The 25,973-nt window shown below is 31.7% G+C and overlaps 1 protein-coding gene, 1 long non-coding RNA gene and 1 pseudogene across 2 annotated transcripts; 2 read left to right on the top strand and 1 right to left on the bottom strand.

Moving 5' to 3' along the window:
- The first annotated feature begins 7,239 nt into the window (after positions 1-7,239).
- On the top strand, positions 7,240-9,261 carry LOC123208525 (annotated as a pseudogene).
- A 3,879-nt stretch (positions 9,262-13,140) lies between these two features.
- On the top strand, positions 13,141-18,966 carry LOC123209103. Its single transcript, XR_006500936.1, has 2 exons — positions 13,141-13,588; positions 18,725-18,966. It is a non-coding gene; the product is annotated as an uncharacterized LOC123209103 (long non-coding RNA).
- A 569-nt stretch (positions 18,967-19,535) lies between these two features.
- Positions 19,536-22,684, bottom strand: LOC123209088 (receptor-like protein 7). The gene is made up of 2 exons (XM_044626844.1): positions 19,888-22,684; positions 19,536-19,760 (listed from the first exon to the last, which is right to left on the bottom strand). Exon 1 carries the CDS (start codon positions 22,670-22,672, stop codon positions 19,889-19,891), a length of 2,784 nt encoding a protein of 927 aa, XP_044482779.1. The 5' UTR covers positions 22,673-22,684; the 3' UTR covers positions 19,536-19,760; position 19,888.
- Between the last annotated feature and the right edge of the window lie 3,289 nt (positions 22,685-25,973).

The following is a 25,973-nucleotide window of genomic DNA, read 5'->3' as shown; positions in this document are numbered from 1 at the left end:
TGCCTGATTTTTAAAAGAATTTATAGTGCAGACTTATGCTTCGAGACAAGGGTTAGGTGTTGTGCTTATGCAAGAAGGGAAGCCAATCGCATTTCTAAGCAAGGCATTATCCCCAAGAAACAAGGGAAAATCGGTGTATGAAAGGTAGTTAATGGCAATAGTATTAGCTTTTCAAAAATAGAGGCATTATCTTTCAGGAAGACATTTTAAGGTACGAACGGATCTGAAAAATTTATGTTTTTTAACTGAACAACAGATAATCGGGTGTGAACAGTAGAAATGGTTGATCAAGATGCTGGGTTTGACTTCGAAATTGTTTATAAGCTTGGGTGTGAAAATAAGGCAGCAGATGCCTTGTCCAAGAGCCCAAAATTTAATGAAGAAATTAAAGCCATTTCCGTGAGCTAGGTGGTGGATTCAGAAGGCATTCAGCAAGAGGTGTTAAGTGATGAAAAGCTCCAGTAGGTGGTTCAGGAAATAATTAATCAGCAAGGTAATTATAAAGGGTACTCACTAAAAAACAGCACCCTTCTCTATAAAAACAGATTGGTGTTGTTAAGACAGTCACAACTTATTCCTCAGTTTTTGATGGAATTTCACGCCTCCCCCTACGGTGGACATTAAAGATTTTTCAGAACGTATAAAAGGGTTAAATCAATATTATTTTGGGAAGGGATGAGAAGGGACATTAAGCAATATGTAGTAGAATGTAAGGTATGTCAACGAGTTAAATACGAGGCAACGTCTCCACCAGGTCTCCTGCAGCCACTGTCGATTCCATCAAATATTTGGAAAGATCTTTCAATGGATTTTATAATGAGGCTGCCAAAGGACAAAGGGGCGGATGCTATACTGGTGGTTATCGACAGGCTCACGAAGTATGGACACTTCCTCGCAATTCGCCATCCTTGCACTACAAAAGCCATTGCCAAAATTTTTATAAAAGAAGTTGTGCGACTTCACGGCTTCCCTCGATCCATTGTCACTGATTGTGATAGCGTCTTCGTGAGTAATTTTTCGTTAGAACTGTTCAAGGCACTGGGAACAACTCTAAAATTCAACTCAGCTTACCACCCCCAAACAGATGAACAAACTGAGGTTGTTAATCGAAGCATTGAAAACTATCTTCGTTGTTTTTGTTGGGACCAACCGAAGGCATGGGTTAAATGGTTAACATGGGCTAAATATTGGTATAACATGAGCTTCCACACTGCAGCAGGGATGACGCCATTTAAAGTCGTATATGGGAAGGAACCACCACCTCTTTTAAGATTAGTGGAAAAAGTGAATACAATGATTCAGGAAAGAAATTCAGTATTAGATTAGCTAGAAGTGAACCTCAACAAGACTCAGTCTCAAATGAAGAAAAATGTAGATAAGCATTGTAGGGAGGTGGAGCTCAATGTGGGGGATTATGTATTTCTTAGACTAAAGCTGTATTGATTTCATTCGTAAGCTTCCTGCCTTAATGAGAAGCTAAGTCCACGTTTTTATGGTCTGTATGAAGTAATCGAAAGAGTAGGAAAAGTCGCATATAAACTGAAACTACCTGATGCAACACTAATACATCTTATATTTCATATCTCACAGCTCAAAAAACAGGTAAGAGCAAAGACTATCTGTCAGCCACTACCAGCTGGATTAAATGAAACAAGGGAGCTAGAAGTACAGCCTGAAGAAGTGTTTACTCGTAGGTACAATCAGCAAGGGGAGTTAGAATTATTGATTAAATGGAAAAATTTACCTACTCATGAAAATTCTCGGGAGATCTTTGTTAAAATTAAACAACTCTTTCCTACTCTGCACCTTGAGGACAAGGTGCCTATTGATTGGGGGGGGGGGGGGGGGGGGGGGGGGAGGTATGTTAGAAAGAGTTTATGTGAGGAAGAAAGGAAAGAAGAGAGCCGCAATGGGAAGAACAAGTGGCCAAATGGGAGAGCTAACAGATGGCAGAAACCGGTTGGAGAGACAAGCAGCAGACAACATAGATGATGCAGTGCCCAGGCTTTCAGAAAATAGGACCACTGAGAGTGTGTACGCTGAGGTGGTAACAATAGAGAGAGTATGCAGTTATGAAATCATGGGGGAATATAAGCAAGAGGCAGAGGGAAGAGAAAAGGGGAGGAAAAAGAAAATTAAAAAAGTAGAGTATTAAAAGAGAGACCCAAGCTCTCGAAAGCTGATGGAATTGCTCTTTGAGTTTTGTTATTTTTCCTGTAATATTTCTTAAGTAGTGATGGTGCTAGCATGGAGCTTGTATGAACCATAATGAATACACTTTTGCAGTATTTATTAATACAAGAAAAGCTAATTTCATTGTTGTTACATTGAGTTACATTTGATTTACACCTACCAGCATTAATCTACATTACATTCTCACACTCGCCGCATCTGTTTCTCACGCTAGTTTCTTCATTCGTTGGAGTTGGAGCAGACAACTTGTTACGGCAGCATCAGGTTCCTATCAACAGTAAACATTTTAACTCAAAACATTTGAAATATACAAATCAACCGAAAAAAAATATATGGTTACAGCTTCAACGAAGAGAAATACCTTTAACACATGATCTGTTTTAAGGGTTATTTTTTTTGTCCTTTGGCAGAAATTGTCTATTATAACAGCCTTTGTCGTGAACATTTCATACAAGTACCAACAACATACGGAACAAAACATCAGATTTAAACTAGAAAAATACGCTGAACATACCTTCATGTAAGTATCTATTTCTGGATCCAGTACAATTCCTCCCTCCTCTCTTTTATTGACCTCTATCATCATATCTGCACAGGCAGGGAAAAAAAAGTAGTATTGTACCTATCAACTACTTGTAGGAATTGATAAGGTAGCTATGACTAGTACATCATTGAATTAAATTTAAGGAAGCCTACTCCCTCGGTTTCCAACACCAAGACATCGGGCAGAAAAATCAAGTGTTTCCCTCACAGTCATTTCTGCTATATGCAGATCTTCTTGGCTTATACAAGCTGACGTTTTTCTGGGGAACAAACTCATCCAACCGGTAACCATTGTAAGAAACTTCTGTCTCCTTTGAAGAAAACAGAACCAAAACTGAGTACATAAGGACATCAAACTTAGATAGCACGCAATAGAGAAGAAAATTAGCTGAAGATATTATTTATTTGCTTTCATCTTGTATCAAGCTAAAAGCCTAAAAGTAATTGAACATATGGCTACAAAAAGACTTGATCCTTTTTGAAATTGTAACAAGGTAATCTAAAATATTGGGCTAGATTCTCTCTATGAGGCAGAGTTGCCTTTGGTTTTGGGCAGCAGTATACAACTGTGCAGTACAAGAGTGAGATATAATCAAATACTAAAATTAGGAAACCTGTCAAAGATGTGCAGTTGTGATGCTTCTAGCTTTCCTTTCATGATTCTATCAAGTTTAAGCAAGTTAGATATTTAATTATGGATTCATTCATATGACTGACAGTCAAGATGGTAACATTCCAAATGAAATTCTGAAACCTTTAGATATTTGTCAAGAGTTCCAGAGAGAGCCTTTAAAAGGGTGGTCTTCCCGCAACCTGGGGGGCCCAAGCAGGAGTCATCCTGCAATAATTCAAGCATATTTAAGTACACATTTGGTTTCATATCCGTGGCGGCCTTTCAAATTTTCCTTTAAAAAAATTCTACCAGCGAAGAGGCTTTCCTCAACACCTTCTGAAACCAAACAAAATTCAGTCTGTTCGCTTAAATATATGAATATATGAATTATTCATTAGATAATAAATTAGATTCTTACAAACAAGTTAATCACAAAAGGTCTTCAAAAGTCAAGAAACACATGTTAGAATTAAAACGGTCAATTTATCCTTTGTAAGTAACATCAATTTACAACAATCCATCAGAAGTCCATAATGACAATTCAACTATATAATGGCTAATCAGTATGGGTGACCCAAAGGGGATTATTTCAATTCATTAATGGAGTTAATTTTACGAACAATAAGTTTTTTATATTACCTTCTAGGCTTAACGATGCCATTTATATCATTAACAATGGTTATCCAAGCTTGATTTGACTTTGAACCTATAAGCTTCAGGACGACCTGCAAAACAAGGTTCAGTTTCAACAAAATCATTCAAAACTGCAAGTAAGCTGCATCTTAAAGAACTGTCAACAATGAAAAATCTACAGCAAGGTCTAGTTAAAGCTCTCTGTTTTAAATTGACACATCAATTACAGCCAGATAAGCATTCTTATGGCTTCAATTTACAGCTACAAATTAAATGAAGATACTTACCTAGAGCAAATGTTTAATAGAATTCAATAGAGTTGGAATGTGCTTTGCATGAACAATCTCACAATCAGCTGCCACACTCAGATTCTTATATCTCACCTCTATAGTTGGCAACCCAAACCAACCCTACAAATTTAAAACAAGATAAACCAGCAATTGTTAAACATATGAAAGATATGCAACAAATGCATTTAAGTCTATTTAAACATTGAACCAGAATATGGGGCATCAACTATCTTAACATTGAAATATAAAGTAAAATTGACCAATATGCACAAAGCAGGTTGACACTAGCTTTATAAGTGCTTCAATTAATTAGCCTCGTTTAAAGTTAATTACATTTTCACAACTAGATATCAAAAACGTTAAATATGAAAAGACAAGCCAATTACTCGACATATCAAAAACGGAGCTTCCAGTAAGAATATAATTTAAGTTAAAAAGTTTCCAGCGAGCCCAACTAATTACAACATAAGTATAAATACTTCAACCAAGTAGAATTCTTCCAAAAGTGAACTACATTTGTTCAACATTTAGTTAATTTTATGGAAGATCACAATAAAAATTTGAGCTTTCAGTAAGCATATTAAGTAACAAACCTGCTGGCAATCAGAATAGTTATAACAGAAGTACTTCAATTAAATTCCTCATAAGACCACCATAAAGAACCAATATTTCAACAAAGACACAAACTGGGCAACATCCCAGATCACAAAACTCCAGTTTGAGAAGATGCACCTAGGAAGCACGGAAACTCACAATAGGGTGTGTTTCCACGTTAAACGTTTCAATATCCCAAATTCCCGGAAACTTGTAAGAAACGTTTCAAGGGTGTTTCGAAATTTTTGAAAAATTTTGAAACACATTTCTTTTAAAAGAAAAATTGTGAAATCGATTAAAAACACATCTTTTATATTTTTAAACCCGAAGTGTCTCTAAATCTCATATTGAATTCATCTACTCTCTGTTTTCCGATGTGTTACTTATTTCCTCTTTAGCACATTATATAGATTGGTGTATATTATTGTTTTCTTCTTAAGTATTTACAAGTGCTTAAGCAAGAACAATTTACCATGAGTTCTATAATTTCATTTTATAGTATTTTTCCTCTTCATTTTATAGTATTTTTCCTCTTCATTTTGTTTTATTATTTATTCTTATATTATACAAGTTCATGTATTTTTGTTATAAAAAAACCATATATTTTTCATATTTATAAGTTTTCCTACGTTTTTGTTTCCTATATTTTTTAGAAAATGCGTTTCCACATTTTCGTTTCTGCATTTCAATGTTTCCGCCTTTTCGTTTCTGTGCTACATAGAGATACACAAACACTTACAGCTCAATTATCTCTCTGATCTTCCCCACCAACTTCAAATTTTCATGCTCAATATGCTTAATATGCTTCTCTATAAATGCACACCTCTTAACCAGACCAAGCTTAGTAACATCAATCACCCTCTTCCTCTCACCATCCACAACCTTCTTGATAAAATATGAATAATTTGCATTCCCAATATATTCAACTATCATAATGATACATGAATTTATACATATGATAGATCCTAGAATATTTGCTATCCTAGGAAATTATATATTTAGAATATATTATAACATAGTATATTTAAAATATACTCTAACCGCCCCCACAAACTCAAGTAGGCAAAAATTTTGCTTAATTTAGTTTATAAGTCAAGATGTGATGGTGCCAATGACAGGATAACGATGTGAGTGTACTCAACTAATGAACTCATCCTTTCACGTAGGTGAAGGTGTGTATGTATCCGAACTAATGAACTCATGTTTCCATGTAAGTGAAGGTGTGAATGTACCTGAACTAATAAACTCATCTTTCCATATAGGTAAAGGTCTGAGTGAGTCAAACTAAAAACTCTTTTTTTTTCTACATAGGTGACAATGTGAGTGTGCCAAAAAGAAATAATGGTAAGAACACTCGACTCTGATACCATGATAAAATACGAATAATTTGTACTTCTGGTATTCAAGTATCTGAATGATACATGAATTTATACAAATGATAAATTATATATAAGGAAATACAAATCAATATAATCAATATACAGTAATATAAAAAAGGAAATATATATTTAGAATATATGCTAATCGTGTAAATCATATATTTAGAAATATTCTAACATAAGAAATAATATATTAGAAATATATTCTAACACTTTCCTTCTCCCTCAATATTGAACAAAGATGCCTTGAGCCAATCAAAGTTAGCAATCTCTCAATGACAACCCATTGTCAGGTTGTTGCAAAATTGTCTCATTTGTGTTACATTATGCTAACATGGACTATTGATGTGTGCAGTTGTTATGTTGGGATGTCAATGAGTCAGCCAAAGACCAAGTCTTTAGGAAGATTACTGATTTTTAAATATTGTTATTTTTAAATCATTAGATAATGCTTTATATCAGGAGATTATTTTGATTTTTTATTATAATTTTTTTATTTAAGAATATGCTTTGAATCATGAAATATGACCAATAATGTTATGTCCAAAATACATCTCTCTTAGAATTTCTTTTTGGTATTTGTTTTCTATGTTGTCTCTATGCAATACAACTACAAATTGGTATTAGAGCACCTATCTTGAGGGATCTGTGAGTTGAGTTAACTATACCTTGAGATATCAGAGCATCTATGTTTAGGTATCAGAGCACTTATCTTGAGGGATATGTGAGTGAGTTGAGTTAATTTTATGTCCAAAAGGCATCTCTCTTAAAATCCTTGTAACCCTACCTAAGAAATATGAGTCTAAAATCTCTTCATTAGAAGAGTTAAAGGATTTGTCAAGTGTATTATTGATAGAGCTGGTGAATTCACTAAAGGCGCATGTTCAAAGAAGGATGATGAGACAAGAGGATTCTACGTAGTGTACTTTGATAGAAAAGACACAAAATTCAGGAGGAGTCAAAGACAAAAAGAACAACAAGAAGTTCAACAACAATGCTGACAACTACAAAAGCAATGATGGAACTTAGTCACCCTGCCCACACTGTAACAAGACAAATCACCTATCGTGGAAGTGTTGGTGGAGACCAGATGTTAAGTGTAGGAAATGTGGTCAAATTGGGCACATGGATAGAATTTGCAAATCACAAAAATATGAAGGCTAAGCAAATGTTGCTGTTGAACAATATCAGGAGAAGCAACTGCTTGTTGCAACATGTTTTGCAATAAACAGTAGCTCTAGTGACTCTTAGCTGATTGATAGTGGATGCACAAACCATATGACTAATAATCTGAAGCTATTTAAAAAGCTTGATAAAATTGAAAATTTCAAAGTTAAGATTGGAAATGGTGAGTATATTCCAATCAAGGGCAAAGGAACTGTGGCTATAGAGAGTTTGACATGTTTGAATGTGTTACTGATGTTGGACAACTACTTGGGAAGGGTTTCAAATTTTTATTTGAAGACAAAATGTGCATGATCAAATATGCAAAAGTCAAAGATGTATTTAAGGTGAAAAAGAAAGGAAAAACTTTTGCTCTGAATTTAATGCAGAAGGAGCAGATAGACTTTCCAAGCAGCATAAGAAATGTAGAATTATATCATAGAAGACTTGGACATTTCCGTCAGATGCAAATAATTGATTTGATGAAAGGGATACAATTATTAGAAACGAAGCAGCACTCAGGGGTTCTCCAAAACTCAAAGGAAAGCACATTTTTTAAGTCATTGTCTAATATTTATGAAAGGCGTAATATTGTTTTTTCTGAGCCCATAGAATTTAAGGAGGCAGAAAAGGATTACAAATGGATTGTAACAAAGCCTAGAATGATTGAAAAGAATGATACTTGAGAGCTGATGAAGGAGTTTAAAACTGGAATGTCCAAAGTATATGAGATGGCATACTTTGACTTGATATCATATTTTTTAGGAAAGGAGGTGAAGCAAAATCAAGTTGAAGTTGATTTTCAAAATGCCAAAAGAGTTATTAGAGATATCAGGGGCACAATAAGTTATGGTATAAAATATTCATACTGTCAAAATTTTTAACTTCATGGTTATGCTGACAGTGAATGAGCAAGTTGTATTGATGACATGAGAAGCATAATAGTTTTTTGTTTCAGGTTTGGAGTGGCATCTACTACTGTTGTGAATGAAGGACTTTGGCTTATTAAGACACTTGAAAACTTACACATGAAACAGAAGGGGCCAACACAGATTTTTATAGATAACCAGAAAAATATTTAGAGCTACTGAGACAAGGAGGAGATAGTTGCAAAATTGTTTCAGCAGCTGTGTTACATGATGCTGACATGGGTTGCTGATGCGTGAAGTTGTTATGTTGCGATGCCAATAACAATTTTGCCACTTTAAAAAAAAAATTATTTTCAAAGGGATTTTCATTGAAATTTTTTTTCATGTTTTCGGAGAGAGAATCCAACGCAATAATTTAGGGGAAGAAATGGTTATTAACAGATAACGAATAAGGCAAAAAGACTATTCCCATCCAAGGTTTACTGAAATGACGAATTTTTACTTTTTAAGTTTCAAAAAGTCAGATTCTCACATTTCATCCCCTTCCGCAAGTAAATTTCATTTAGGAGTGAATCTGCTGTCCAAAAGGCAGAGGATGTTGTAAGCAGTCTGCTGGCTAAGGGCTTTGTTCTTGGCAAAGATGCAATCAGCAAAGCAAAAGCCTTCAATGAGAAGCACAGGTTCACATCTACTGCCACTGCAACAGTTGTTTCTATTGATCAAAACATTGGTCTCACTGAGAAAGTAAGTGCTGGCACATCTCTTGACAATGACAAAGTGAGGGAAATGGATGAGAAGTTTCAGGTTTCTGAAAAGAATAAGTCTGCCTTGTCAACTGCTGAGCTGACGGTTATTAACGCAAGAATCGGGTTTCAAAGGCAGCTGGAGAAGTGAGTCAGAAGACACGAGAGAAGGTGTTGGCTGAAGAGGCAGAGGCACGAAAAGCAGAAGGCCACATTCAGGTTCATGAGACTGCAAAGTAGGAATGTACTACGCATAACGCTGTAAGTCCGTAGTTTGGTTTTCTAAAAGCCGTGTAAATGCATTGTAAAGTTTGTGGCTTTACGATGGGGCTGTCTTTGTGATATTGTCAACAAGTTTGTGGAGTTTCTCGGTTAATATGTGTTTGACCAAATCATTGTTCAGTGAATGAATATATTAAATTTGTTTAGATATCATATTGTTGATTTATTATTATGATTCAACTCGGAAGTTTGGAGTTCCATTGAGCTCCAGTTTCAACAGGCGAAATTTTTACTCGTAGGCAAGTTTCTAAATTTTGAGATTGGAACGTCAAAATTTGGTCATTTCTCTTGAAATTTATTATTATTTTTTGACAAATAGGTGATGCAAAGATTTGGAAAAGTATTAAGTTTGTTTGAAGAGAAACAAGAGAATTAGTAATTTCGAATAAGGCTTTTCAAATGAAAATAATGGGATATAATGCTTGATAGCGATTCATTGATGTTGACACGATTGGACGCCTGATAGCCCTGCCATTGGATTGCTCTGATGTTGGCAATATTGTTGAATATAGCTTCATCCAAGAACATGATACATTGCTTTTGGTTGGTTCGTATGGTTTTAAAACTCACATCGAGCTGGTCTTTTTAATTAGTTTGATTGGAATCTTGTCTCTAGCATTAGACCAACCATATCGGATTGCAGCTCAATTGTTAATTCAATCTTGATCCAATGGATATGCCATCACATTACATTACAAGTTTTTTGTTATGGTTGACCGTAATTTTTTATTATGTTAATTCAATCTTTATCCAATTGTCAACAAAATTTTTAATGATGGTTGACCATACCATCACATTACAAGTTTGTTTAGTTATAAATTACAAATATATGTGTGATATCTCTGTCTGACGGTTTGGTTTAGAAAAAAATTTGAACCGTTCCTTTCACCAAAGCAAAACCTAATTTCAAGCCTGAAAGCATTATTGGTTGGTTCAATATGGGACTAGATCAACCAGTCTATGTTTTTAGGTCTAGTAATATGTTTCAACAGTTCTAAAACCTAATAAAAAACACTTTTTTTTTTTATAATTTTACATGACTCATGTAATTTTCTAGAAGCCCAATAATTTAAAAACTACAACAAATCTATAATTTTTATTCAATGTTTTTAAAACTAAATCTATGATCAAATCAATTATCTTACTGATTCGTGGTTTGATTGATTCAATTGGATAATCAATCAGTTTAATTTATTATCAAATTAGTATATATTTTTTTAATACTATCAAACATTTACTATATTTTTTAATAATAAAACTATGTGTATACGTTTTTTGTATATAAATATATACACATATATGTGTCATTATATAATTGGATGATTTTGAATTAATAATAAAGTAACACTCAATCACATGATTTTGATTGTGCTGGATATGGTATAACTAAAACATGAGGATTTCCCATTTGGTTCTTTCTTTTGCTATGCAATTTTGCTACTCTTACGGTCTAATTACATTGTGCAGACAACATTAGATAAAATTCTGATGACGTTCAGATGATTTCAAACCCTGTTTTCCAGAGGTTTCAACTCTTACTAACTCATAAAAATTGACATGACAATGCCATTGACTGATGTGATTGTTTTTACTTCAAAATCCCCTAGTCATGATGAATGGATTAGAAATATTTTAATTCTTACTGCTGTTGGTGGAAGGTGACCTTCTCTGGCACCACTGTCAAGATGTACAATCCTCTGTAATTTGTTTGTTTTATATATTTTTGCCGTTAAAGGAATCAAACATGAATAGCCTCCAATGGCAAAAAGACCAAGTGACTGTCTTAACTTTTCCAGCAGCATTTGGGATGAGGCAAGATTATAATTACAAAACTTTGGATAGTGACATTTTGCCACTTCACTGGGAAAACATCTGGCTTCATGCAGCTGCTGCTTTCTCTTCTTTGAACCAATTAAAGGCTGGCTTGTGCTGGCCATCACATGTATGAGTGTCACAAATCACGCCAAGGGTTCGTTTGAAGTGACAAAGATGGGGGATCTAAGCAAAAGAACATAGGTTTAAAACTCATTAACAATATATTAAAATTAAATTTTTAACTCATCTGTTATGGTAATTGTGAAATCAATCATTGAACTTGAGATTGGTGTGATTGATTTAACCTCAAAGAAACAATCCAAGATAAATACAAGTTAAAAAGAAGTTACTATCTGGATGATGATAATCTTAAATAATAATTATGAATGCATAAATATTAGTATCAAATTTTTTATTAGAGAAGAAGAATGTCTTTGTCCAAATTATATAGAAAAATCATGTAATGTGATTAAGAAGTGTTCATATTTGGAGCCTTTTCTTCCAAATTTAATCATAATCTTATCTCTCTGTTTTAGTTATACCGTATCCAGCACAAGGTCATGTTAATTGCTAACTGGCTTTCCAGCTGCATAACAAAGAACGAAAAAAATTAGGCAAAATAAATAGGTTTAGCCCAAATCACTCGGCAATATGTTTACATGTTGGAAATATAAATTAGGTATACAAGTGTCAAGATTGAAACTCATGTTATACAAAACCAATTGACTTGTGTTAAGGTCCAATCCACAACATTTATATACCACTCATTTTACTTAAGTTTATTTGATGTGGGACTCTTCTTTATTTGAATCTCCATCATTACACGACTGCATTACCTCCTTCCTTACTGGTTCTTCCTTTTCAGACAATGTCAATTCAATGTGACATGGGGATGACATGTAAGCTGCAAAAAAAGGAACAATTAATTATTGATAAAATTGGGCTGGATCCAAATTAGCTAGATTCGAATTGAAGTTTTAGATCAATAACCGAGTCCAAGTTTGACTTGAATCCTCTTATAATGACATTATTCATCCTGTCTTTATAACATCTCCAACCATCTTAAACAAGTTCAAATTCAAACTCAAAGTCATCATTATAAATTTTAGATATACAAGAATCAAGCCATGTTTAGACTCGATTCAATTCTAATCCAACTCTATTTACATAAAAGATATAATCCATCAAAATATAAACACAGCAAAGAAAAAATAAACTTACGATTAATTCGTCCGTGGGCTCGGTATATATTTATGTATAAAAAATGTGTACACATAATATTGCCCCTTTTCTAAACATAAAACATAATTTTATATATATTAATTAAATAATTAACAGTCTATTATATATATAAAGAAAAAAATTAGTTACAAATTTTATCATTAATTCAATTAAACTCTTATAAATTATAAATTTTTTAAGTTTTAATAAAGCAAAAATTGTGTAATATTATATAACCCAGTTTTGTTAGTTTTATATAGTTTTTTTGGTTTAACGGATTTATCAAATTTGACCAAATTTCAACAAACTAATATATATGTGTATATATATATATATATATATATATATATATATATATATATATATTGGATTGAATTATAAAACTAAACTGAATTATAAACTAATTTATCATTTAATTAGTTGAACTGACTAATCTGATCTAATTTTAAAAATATTGATTTTAAAATATCACATAAGATATTAGATACGTAATATGATAAGTTTATATAATTTATTTGTATTCATGATAATTGTTACCTTGTAATATCATAATTTGTACTCATGGTATTTGTTACCTTGTAAGATCATAATTTTCCGGAATGTACCATTCATGTGAGATTGGTGTGGAATCTATAAACCTCAGTCTCAAAGTTTTCCAGAAGAGAGCAGTGTGGAGTTTGATGAATAAATCCCAACAATTGCCATTGTTTCTCTTGATTACAATTCTGCCTTACTATTCTCACTTATTCATCATCAACTCTTTCCTGAATCAATGGAGGCCCTTCACAATTGTAGTTTCTGGGACCAACATGAATGTGCAACGAAGAGAATAATAATGATAGCAGAAGTAACAGAAAAATTGCAGAACTGATCTAGTAAATGAGTAAAATACTGATGCTCCTGAAGATGATCTTCATTATAATCGTCGGCAGTGATGATGATAACTAAAGAGAGAAATTGTGACATTGTATCCAGGGAGATTTCTTGGTGTTAAAAGTGCTTAAGGCAGATAAAAGTAAAACGAAGCGTTTTGTATATATTTCAAAACGCAACGTTTCATTAAACCACTGTTGAAAGTCGAAGAAGGAGGCCATCAGTTCACTACTGGAGATATTTTCATCTCTCTTTATAGCTTTCAGCTTCTCTCACTAAAAAAGGGATCTAGGGTTGTGATTCATCGCTCCAATCCGGCGTGATTTCAACAGCGGCGATGTTACAATGGAGGTTGTTATCAACGAAGGCATCTACGGTGAGTTTTGATTAGGATGTCATTTTCAATTATAGATCAAATGGTCTGGATTTCTTGTGACAGCCTGGAATTAGTTTTTTCTTTTTTTATTTTTGCGTGAATAAAAGATGTTCTCCTGCATGATTATTTTAAGTTTTTGAAGCTATTGAATGAAGTCTTGAGGGTTTTTTTTTTCATTTCCTCTGGTGTAGTATCATGTATTGTTCCTGTTTGATGCTGATGATTTGAGTTAGGATTTTTGTCTCAATGATTGAAGTAGTTTTTATGTGATTTTTGTTAAGTTGGTGTAATTGATATATTCTAGAGAGTGTTGTAAGTAGCTAGGTGTTATCAGTAGGTTCAGATTCTGGATATCTCTTCTTACTTGGTAACGCAACAATAGCAGATGATTAATGTTGAGCTTGGGCTGACATTGTAACTTATATCTTAAAATATTATCTACAAAACTCATTATAAAATTATATATTTTATTACATATTGTAAAACTTGTATTTGCAAATATTTATAATTCAAAACCTGTTTTAAATAGTGTTAAATTTTTTTTTTCTTTTTAAAAAAAGGCCTAATGACTACTTCCCACATTGGGTACGTTGAGATGACCAATTTTTTCTTTCTAGTTTTGAAGAAACCAATTTTTCACCCTTATATTATATTTGTTAAAAACATCTGTTAAATATTTTATAACAATATTGAAAAGATAAAAAAAATGCTGTAGCTAAATAACACAATGCTTCTATAAGTTTGTTAAATAAGTTTTATATCCTAATTTAATATAATACTATTATATAATATAATATTATATTAAACCGATCATTTGATATAATATAATACTATTACTGTATTTTTTAAACCACCTAATGGAAAATATAAAATATTTTTTTTTAATATTCTCCCAGTTGAACCTTGCGGCCTAAATAATTTTATGGTTCAATTATAAAGCATAATGCACAAATAAAATATACTAAAGGAATTGCATTAAACTGGTCAAGACATAATCATTTTTGTGTAAAAAAATTACCAAGATCATGGTGGTTATATGTCATTAATTCAACATAGCCTTTCCCATATATCACATTACTCAAACGTGATCCTACCTGATCAGATTATGGCAAAAGAGCTACAACCTCACTAAAAATCCAAACATATATTTAAACAATACCACCTGTTCAAAAAAATTATTCAGCGTGGAGATGTGTTGATAGGTAGAGTGGACACTGATAACAACTTGTTGAACTCATTGACGAAGCTTTTATCGCAATAGAAGGATGGGTACACTAAAGTCAATACTCACGTATGTATAATAAGTTGTAATCATAATTTTTAATAAATAAAAATGACATGGGTCAAGTTTAGACAACTGTTCAAGGCAGTGTATATAGGGTGCTAATGTCACATGTATGTGGGCCCAGGAGTTCATAACACTATCACAATGATCAAATTCAACAATTTGGTAAGGATGCCCTTGGGATAGCGAGTTCAAAGTTGGGAAGAATGGATAAGTTCATCTATGGGCTTGATTGAATTGTTGCCTAGGATGTCATGATGGGAGTTTAGCCACCCCAAAGTTATAGCAAAGCCTTAAATAGAGCTTTGAGACCTGAGATGTTTATTAGAAGGATGTATAAGGGATCCACACTAAAGCCCTAGTCAACTAGTAGTAGTACACAAAAGGGGTCAACAACATGAGATATCAAATAAGGGCATGAGACCATTCCAATCAAGATGTAACAAGAAAGGTTAGAAAGGGGAATAAGAAGCAGACATAGATTGAGACCTCTACTTGCTAGAGGTATGGCAAGCCACAAAGAGGAGAATGTTTAAACCACTTATGATCTGCTATGATAATAGTATAGTTGTGTTTTTTATTAAGAACAACAAAACAACTAGTAGATCAAAGCACATAGTTGATGTTCGAAATTCCCCTAACCAAAGGACTAAGACACATAACCTTTAGAGTCTGTGTTAAAAACAATAGGGTTTTAAGGGTATTTTAATATATTGGGTTAGTGGAAGTTTGATACATATTTTTCTACCTAAGGACACTTATTTAAGTTAATGAATGTTTGATCATGAGCTTTGTTCTTTTATGTTTATTTAATGTATGTGAGCACATATGATTTGTTATTATATGACACCGTGTCTTAAGAATATTGATTGTCTTGAGAATGACAATCGTATGTATATCTTTCATGTTTTGACATCATGAGATTGTTAGTTGAAATACACAAGCTTCATTAGAAGATTAGAGATTTTCTTGTTTTTCTAAAAACATAAAGTTAAAAAGAAATCTAACTCAATCAATACTGAATAGGAATAACATATATTTATGATTATTTGTTGGGAGTTACTTTTGTCACAATTAATTACTAATCTATATCAATGTGGTTGCTAGTAATGATAATCATGGATTGATTTTATGTCAATAAATTGATGAAATAATTGTTTTGGTTCGTTATTAGAGGTCATATTAAATTATTAATTGTATTGTTGTTGAGATGTTGTCTCTAGACTATTTTGTTTTTAAAGAAATGGTCACATCACAACTTTTCTTATAAGCTACTCGAGAGTCATTTTATAAAATCTTTTTTTAACATAAAATAAAATAATTAGATTTCCCCAAAAGTGAGAATGTTGAAAATTTTCTTATTTTGCACTAACATTAATTGATTTAACAAAAGCAAGTAGTATTATAGTCCAATGAGGTGTTACTACGTTTAATGTGATCATTAAAGAACCAGTTGGGTTTTACTAAGTACTCGATGGGTGGAACCAGTAAACAAGATGATAATAGTAGTAAAAATTCCTATTAGAACTTAGTTCCCTTTTTACCCAATGGTGAAACAAGGTTTTTTCAAAGGGGAATTTTTGTATAGGGGTGTTTCGAGTCGAAAACTCAAGCTTGAATCTACGTTTGGCTTGAACGAGCCAAACTCGAGTTGGAGCTTTAAGTTGGTTAAGTTTGGCTCATTTGCCCATTTGATGACATTGTTACTTTCTAGCAATATTGTTCATCTTTTCAGTGATATTATTCACTTCATTTGTTGTAATAGTCACCTTATCAACAATCATTTAATGACATTGTGTACTAGTTTAAATGAGCTCAGGCTAAAGGTTGAGCTATGGATTCAAACCAAGCTCAAGTGAGCCCTTATTCAAGCTCGACTCAGTTTGGTTTGAATCCGCCCTTATCTCTGCAACTGTACCATTAGGTACTCTAATTTTTGTTTTGTAGAATAGCAAACTATTGATTGAGATCGACACCGTAGTATGCAAATCATGCAGGCAAAACAACTAGGCAAATTGCAAATTGTAGTAATCATTATTTAGGGATAAGCTTTGATGAGATATTACACAAAGAAATAGACTGAAGGACGAAATGGCTAATGCAACCTACAACCTCAAGGTTGCAGGATAAGCATGAACTTTATGCTAAACTATTTCATTTTATTTTTTTTAATTTAGTGGTAGGCATAAGCCTACCTTACAAGGGGTTGGTTTCGCCTTTAACATTACCATTTGAAAGTTGTCATATAGTGAAGAATTATTAAAAGGGAAGATCAATCTAGGGATTCAATTTTTCACCTACAATTTCAAGTTCATGCTTAAAAATTCAAAACTTTCAAATGATGGTTGAAATATGTTTTCACATAATTTTTGAATTGAATATTAGTTTAAGTGTTCTAAGAATTATGTGTAATATACCGTTTTTGCATAAAGAGAAAAAGGAAACATATACACTATTTCATAATGAAAATGTGAGGAGATACTGGGATCAAATAAATATAGTTGCAAAGCAATATCAAGAGATCATATATAAGATGAATTATTATCTTTGATCCAAAATAAAAGAAGATTTTATGATTTGATGGATTTTTAAGAATGGAAACAAGGGATATAATTGGATTGATTTGGAGATAATGAGATATTAATTGATTATAATTAAAGGAGTCTTTATCCCTTTGAATATATTCTCATAAGCTGTAAAATTGTTTTTCCAAGAGTTTAGACCTCATAAGAAAAATAATAATATTAGTTTTTATCTTTACACTTTGGTAATTGAAGAAAGGGGAGGTGTAGAGTTATTTTGATCAATAAAAGGGCTAGAGATTTGAGACAATATGAGGATATCGGTATCTCATTAGGTGATTAAAGGTGTAATTAGAAATTGTTGAGGTAACTAAAAGTTTACATAATAAATAATGATTTTTGTTTTATATGAAAAATGTTTATATAATTATTTATGTTATAAAATTATTTTGATCAAGATTGATAAATTATATTATGATTTTATTTTATGACTCTATGTTAGAAGTACATAATCTTTTTATCTAAAATATTTTTGTAAAGTGTTTTGATATTTTCTGTAGAAGAAAACTTATGTTATATTATATGACTATAAATCAATAAGTATTTAAATGAATTTCTTGAATAAAGATTTTCAAATATTTTTTAAAGATAAAGATTTGTTAGAAAACAAGTTTTATAAGATTGTTTTTGCCGAATGTCTATAGTAAGTTAAAGAATTAACGGATTTATAAATCGATAAATATGAGTGGATTATAAAACATCTAAGGACATATGTTGAATGATGAAAGATCTGTGAACCAATTATGGATATGAATACAATGAAGGATTTGCAGGCCAATTATAAATATGAATATAATGAAGAATCTATAGACCTGTTATAAATATGAATACGATAAAAAGTCTGCGGACCAATACGAATATAAATATGAATTATGTAAAGTTTGCAGACTTATGATGAATATGAATAAAAATATGAGTAAGTCACTGGAGATATAGGTGACACTAGATGGTAAAAGTTAAGTACAAATTTTATGCTTTCTATTTATGAATTATTTTGAGATTATCTTATGACAAATGATGAATTTTGTTTACCCTTACGATTGATGAATATAAAGTATTTATATTTGTTTTTTCCTTACGATAATGAATATGAACTTGTTTACACTGTTTTTCTTATAATTTATTTTTTTTCTTTATGACTAATTATTTTTAAAATAAGAAGTTTTTATGATACAATGTTTATTTATTAAAAAGTTATGTATTATGTTTGTTTTTATTTACTGAGTTGACGACTCACTCCTCATCTCCTTCATCTCATTTATTTTGCAGAATAAATTTTCTAGATTAGTTAAGATGAGTGAAATAAAATGAAGTCAAGACGAGTTAAAAAATTGAAGAGTTTTGATGTCTAGATTTTATTGTTTATGAATATTGTAATTGTGGAGTATTATTTATAGGATAGTTGATTATATTTGATTACTTTTGGGTCTATTTTGGGAGGAATAAGAATATGTTATGATGTAGAATTATTTTTATTTAGAATAAAGTCATGGAATAAATTAACTTTGCAATTTTGAGTGAGTTTAGAATTTGGGGTGTTTCATTATGCATAATTAATGGTCATAATTTTTTTTCTAAGTAATTAATTAAAAAGTTTTATAAACGTGAAAGAAACTCGAACCCAACAATCATCTTTAATTTGTAATGCAAGATTTATTATGAATTTTAATAACAGCAATCACCTTTGATCTATTCCTGATGTACAGTTTTTAACGTCTTTCTTTTGTTTGTTTTTCAAGGACACAATATTGCCAGTATTATTCTATTAAAAACTAGCAAAAATGTCATTCAAGTAATTCGAATCAAACGATTTAAAAGTATCTTCTTTGTATTTAATAAAGTTGAAATCGTTTAATGATTAATTCTTAATTGTTTTCAGACAGGAAATGGCTCTTTTAAAGAAAGCATTATAAACCTTAAAAAGGTGTTCTGCAAATAAGATGCATGAGTAAGAAAATGGCTTAATGATTAATGATTAAATGTTTTTGGAATGCGTGAGTGAGAAAGTGTTTTAACATGTGACTGCTCTAGTTTTTAAACAAAGCATTGCAAACTTTAATCACGTCATAGACAGAGTACATCTCTTCACATCTCAAGCTTCATATAACAATAAAATCCTGAAACATCATAACCACGTATTGAAATTGGTACAATAAAAATTTGAAATCTGTTCAAGTTGTTTGAAGCACAACATTGTTATTATTAGATGCTTTATATATTAAACTACAAACAATGAATCCTGAAATTTGGCAATCCTTTATGACATTGATCTTCACACCTTACCTGATCACCCAGAAGCAAGTACCTGCATTGCTAAAATGGGAATAATATTAGCATATAATCAAATAATATTAATATTAAAACTGAAAATCTAAGTCAATCAATAATGGAGATCCTAAGTGTCTAGACAAAGAAAAGTAGACCAAACTGACCTTATGAAGAGACCAACTTTTGCTTAGTCTTCTTATAACTCCTTCTACTCATCTCAAATCGTTTAGTAGCTCTATTAATAATCCTTAGAAGCCATTCCGGTCTTCCTGTTGAGAACACTTGATATCCTATAAATAAGCCGAGGGGTAGTCTGCATCCATATCCCATCATAACAACCTTCCATTCACACCATTTTGAATTATTGAGCTTTTCACCATTGAATATTGATGATTTTGGTTGTGCTGCCTCATCAATATTACATTTGTTGGACAACATAAATCCACACAATCTTGGGTTTCCAATGTATGAGTCATTTTGGAAGGTGTCGAATTGGTTCCCTCGAAGGATAGGTCCTACAAGTTGATTTTGTGATAAGTTCAACTTTGCAAGAAAGGTCAGACTTACCAATTGTCTTGGAATCTCTCCAACAAGCTTGCTTGAAGATAGATCTAAGGCTTCAAGTGCAGTCAAGTTTCCCAATGACGAAGGAATATGACCAATTAGACCATTTTGAGAAAGATTGAGGAGTCGAAGTGAATGGAGTTTTCCAATTGAGCTTGGAATTTCTCCATGAAAGTGATTGTTTGAAAAATCAATGGTAGTAAAAGTAGTAATAATTTTCTCTAGTCGGATCTCAAAACCTTTAACTACCATCGCCACACAATCTTGATAATATGAATCACCCATATAATTCAATTTCTTTTTTTCTTCATCAAGATTCATCATAGATTTTAGATTCTCAAAAGACCTTGCTGACAAATAGCCATCAAAATTGTTGTGTGAGAGATCTAAGATTCTCAGCATTGAGAGACTACCATTAAATTCAAAAGAACCATAGAAGTTGTTGAAACGAAGAACAAGAACCTGCAACTCGGGAAGATCTCCCAACCAATAGGGGAAGCTATCCTTTATGTTGTTTTTTCCAAGATTTAAAACTTGAAGCCTTGCACAATTGACCAAACTTCTAGGGACTCGTCCTTCAAGTCCATTACCGTTGAAGTTAAGTGTCCTCAAATAACTGCCTGGTGCAAATGCTTTAGGAAGGTTGCCATGCAGTTTATTGTTTCGTACATCCAAGACTTGAAGACTACTGGAGTTTACCATGCATTCAGGAATTGTACCATTCAAGTTATTATTTGAAAGATCTACAATTTGTAATCCACTCATATTGCACAAGTGAGGGATCTCTCCCGTCAAATTGTTGTTTGACAATGAAAGAATCATTAACTTAGATAGTGCAATTGGAAACGGTGCTTGAAGGAAGTTGGAATGAAGGTCTAGAAATTGAAGTTTTTTCCATGGAAGGTGATCTATGGTTGTAAGAGAGTTGTGGGAAAGATTTAACCAGTACAAACTTTCCTTTCCAACGTTCCACATCCATTTAGGAATTCGGCCATGGATTCTATTTTCAGAAAGGTCTAAGTAAGTCAGTTGGTCTGATTTGATTAAAATATCCGGGAATTCACTCAAGTTACAAGCGACTAATCTCAACGTGGTGAGTTGCGGAAAGGAAGAGTTACCTTTGAATGGGGTGCTCAAAGATAGATTAACATGAGAAAGGCTAAGAATCTTAAGTTTTTTAAACTTTGAAAACAAGTGGAGATCAGTGGCACCAAAATTGTCCAAAGAAAGTGAGAGACCAGTTAAATTAACAAGTTCAAACATTGAACTTGGAATTGATCCGTGCAATCGATTACTACGTAAAAAAAGACTTTCCAATGATTTACTGTGAAATTCATTTATAGTGCCTGTTAATTGGTTAAAAGACAAGTATACATGTCGTAACGAAGTTTGAGTGAATAACCAAGATGGCAAAGACCCATTGAAAAAGTTATGATGTAAATAAATATAAACTAAATTTGGAAGGTTTCCAAGTGACATAGGTACTAACCCATCAAGACTGCAATTTGAGGCGCCAAAATTTGTCAAGTATTTGAGATTTTCAAGAGGACCAAACTCTCCTGAAAAAGTCGTGGAAGACACATCCAACACCTCGAGGGGGCTACTCCAATTAACCTTTGGGAAAACAACTATCAAATCGTGATTATATGATAAATCGAGGGTTTTTAAACTTGGTAGGTGGAAGATGCTATTTGGAAAGTTTCCTTGCAAATCACAATAAAAGAGACTCAAAAAAGATAAAGAAGAAGATAAATTCATGAAGGAACTTGGTACTACGGTAGACATGTTGACACCATCAAGATGAAGTTCTGCTAATTCGGTCAAATTTTGAACTAACCCTTTTAAAGTATTTGTTTCAATTGAAGGTTTATCAAAGTGATTTTGAGAAACATCAAGCACAGTCAATTTAGACAAGTGGGCGATTTGAGAAGGAATTTGACCAGAAAAGTTTGAGTACGAGAGATTAAGATACGTCAAACTAGACAAACGATTAAAATCAAAAGAAATATGGGAAAGATTGAAATCATTAAAAGCTAAGTTTAGCCTTTGCAAATGATTAAGAAGGAAAAGACTACCGTTTGAAGGAAAACTTCCATGAAGCCAAGCACAACTAAGGTCGAGATCAATCACATGACCTGTTAAAGAATCACATGTGACACCATCCCATAAGCAGCAATCCTTATCCTCTTTCCAAGACATCAGTTTTGCATAAGAGGGTTGAAAAGAATCACAATAAAAGGAAGAAGTATTGATGAAGGAAAAGTGTAGTTTAAATTGGAGCAATGCATAACTCTGCTCATAAGAGCAGAGTGTTGCAGAACTTTGAGAACACAAAAATAACAATTGAATGCATAGAATTTGACAAGCCCACATTAGACAACCCATTTTTCTTGAATAATGAAACCACAAGAACATACAAGGCTTTAAATAGAAAAAAGTGAGGAGTCAATATTGTCATCGTTATGCTGCTATGATGTCATGAATTCTTTTATGTTATTTAAATAACTTTCTTAGTTTCAGATATTTTTGTTGACTAGCAATTATTCAAAGTCCAAGTGTTACTTTCCAAGTGGAGCATGCCCATGTGGAATATATACAGAGTCTTGGTCTATTAACTACAAAACACTAATATCTTCATTATTGATTTGATGATGTTACCATCATGCATGCCGTCAGAAATGGGCAAGAAGACTTCTCCAATTGCTTTCTGTATACATTTTTTCTCTTACATTCTTGTGCAAATGCAAATAGAGTTACATGTTAAAGGGAAAATACCAATTACACCCTTATTATTTAGGAAACTGCTTTTGTGAAATGTTTTACTGTATTTTCCAGTTCGCATAATTTCTACCAAAGAAACATTCATTCAAAGAAGCCTATCACTACAACAAATTTCAAAAACACCTCCAAACTTCTTTGAATTTCTAAAATATCCTTGAAAATTTCCAAAGTTGGAAAAGACATTGTTGAAGAAGGATTATAGAGTAGTTTTTAAATCCATTTCAAGTTGAATATTATCATATTATTTTAGTATTTAACAAGAGAATGCATGATATATTTTTAATCTAACAGTGCCATCTGTTATCTACTAATTTAATGAATTCAGTTCAAATATAGATATTGTAAATTAGGGGTTTCAACAACTCATTCGTAAACATATATGTTGGTACAAGCATTTTCTGTGGTTAGATTGTGAAGTAAAATCTCACCCAAAGGAAAACTTTGAAACAGATATTTTTGTTGACTGGCAATTATTCAAAGTCCAAGTATTATTTTCCAAGTGGACCATGCCAATGTGGAATATTTACAGAATCTTGGTTCACATACTGAGAAACACGTTAGAAGACCTCTGCCATAACTTACATAGTGGGTATCAATTAGTCTTGGTCTATTAACTATAAAACAATAATATCTTCATTGTTGATTTGATGATGTTGCCATCATGCATGCCGTCAGAATGGGCAAGAAGACTTCTCCAATTGCTTTCAATCTGTATACATTTTTTCTCTACATTCTTATGCAAATGCAAATAGAGTTACACGTTAAAGGGAAAATAGCAACTACACCCTTATTATTTAGGAAACTGCTTTTGTGAAATGTTTTACTGTATTTTCCAGTTCGCATAATTTCTACCAAAGAAACATTCATTCAAAGAAGCCTATCACTACAACAAATTTTCAAAACACCTCCAAACTTTTTTGAATTTCTAAAATATCTTCAAAAAATTTCTTTAACACCCCAAATATTTTTAAAAAGTTTATTTACTCCTCAAATTTTTGAAAATTGAAAATAAAAAAATAAGAGAAAAAGAAAATTAAAAAAATACCGAAGAAAAGTTAAATTTTAGGTTTTTTTGAAACTTAAAGAGTAAGAATTTGTCATTTCAACAAACTTTGGATGGAAGTAGTATTTTGGCCTTATTAAAATTTATGTTATTCAATCAATGCATTTAATTGTATGACATTGTTTATTAACAACTAATTACACATCTAAAAATCTATATATCTACTATATAGTATGTAATATACAGTATTTATTATTTTTGTTTTTAAAATTTTTAAATATGATAAATTTTCATTTGAGATAAGGATAAGAGATGTGACATAAGAGAAGAGATTTTAATTTTTAAGATGAATTATCTCATATCTCCCAAAATGAGATATATTTTGAATATTTGAATATTAAAAATAATGTATTTTAAACTCAGTTTTTTTTTTTTAAAGTAGAAATCTTACCTAAATTGAATTGCCTATTTGGGGTTAAACTAACCACACCAAACAATTTTTTATTCTATTTTGAGAGTCAAAGTTTAAAATTTTCACTCAACCAAGAACTCATATACTCTAAAAAGAAAAATTAAGCAATGGTGATTATAGAGCAGTTTTTAAATCCATTTCACGTTGAATATTTTTTTGTGTAAACAATTAATATATGTAGTTTGATTTTGCCAATTTTTATAATTTTTCGAGTTGTATAAATTTGATTAAATCTTCTATAAGATTGAACTATCAAATTTGGAAATAGTTAGCAGTATTCATGGTCTGTAGACGAAGTTGACATTAGAGAAGTTTTAAAATCCGTTTTAAGTTGAATATATTTTAGTAAACCATTAATATATCTAGTTCGACTTGGCCAAACTTCATAATATGTTAATTTGTATAAAAAATAATAAAATTTATCAAGAGATTGTACAACTACAATATAAACAAGTGTTAAAACTAGGGTTTGTCCTTTAGTTACCTATAGGATTTATTAAATTACTTTTAGATTAAAGTTTTTCAGTGAGATTTAAGAATATTTCAAAGAGTTCCTGTATACAAATTGAATTTATTAGTGATAGCTCGAATTCGAATTGTTTCTTGCATGCTAACTTGTACATTTAAGAGTTTTTGTTAACTTTTATTCTTAATAGAGGCAAATAAAAATAACGTGTTTTGTCTGCATTTAAATATTTAAATGTGATCCTATATGTTTGAAAATAGTAACCAACTTTGAAAATAAAAAATAAAAACTTATTTTCATTTACTGTTTTGGAACAATATAAATTTTTACTTATTGTTTGTAGTTTTTGAATATCTGCACTGCACCATAAAATTATAAGTTTGGTCCAGTTAAATTATTAGCTTTGTTGTACAATGTGCACATTTTTGAATTATACTTGGATCATCGAAAGTACAAGTGACTTAAATCTGAAATCATAATCAAGTCATAATTAGTATATGTGATAAATGATCTAAAATCCCAATTGGGTCACTAAAATACAGGTGACACTATATAAGATGAGTTATATAGGATATATTTTTGCTCAAGATTGATATATGAAAAGTTATGAAATAGTTTGAGATTTATATTTTGTTTTATATGTCTAAATATCTTCTTCCTTCTAATTTCTTTACTAGTTTCCAAATTAAATGTTTCTTTTTACATGCATATGTCTCGATTACTTTTGTTTACAAAGTGATCTTTGATGGATTAAAATTACATAGAAAGTGAGTGATTGAATAAAAAATAAAAGGCATTGAGCAGACTCAATAAAGATTTCATCTACATTTGATTGTGTATTTTCTTAAACGGCATTTTTATTATTATTTTGTATTAAAGTTAAAATTTTCTTATACATAATCATATTTATTTATTTAAGTAATTTCTCAATCCTATTAAACACTTGTTATAGATTGGTTTTGAG

The sequence above is a fragment of the Mangifera indica genome, chromosome 2 (assembly GCF_011075055.1).
Source record: "Mangifera indica cultivar Alphonso chromosome 2, CATAS_Mindica_2.1, whole genome shotgun sequence".
NCBI lineage: Eukaryota > Viridiplantae > Streptophyta > Magnoliopsida > Sapindales > Anacardiaceae > Mangifera > Mangifera indica.
The sequence above is the reverse complement of the archived record's forward strand: the minus strand, read 5'-3'. Positions and strand labels throughout refer to the sequence as shown.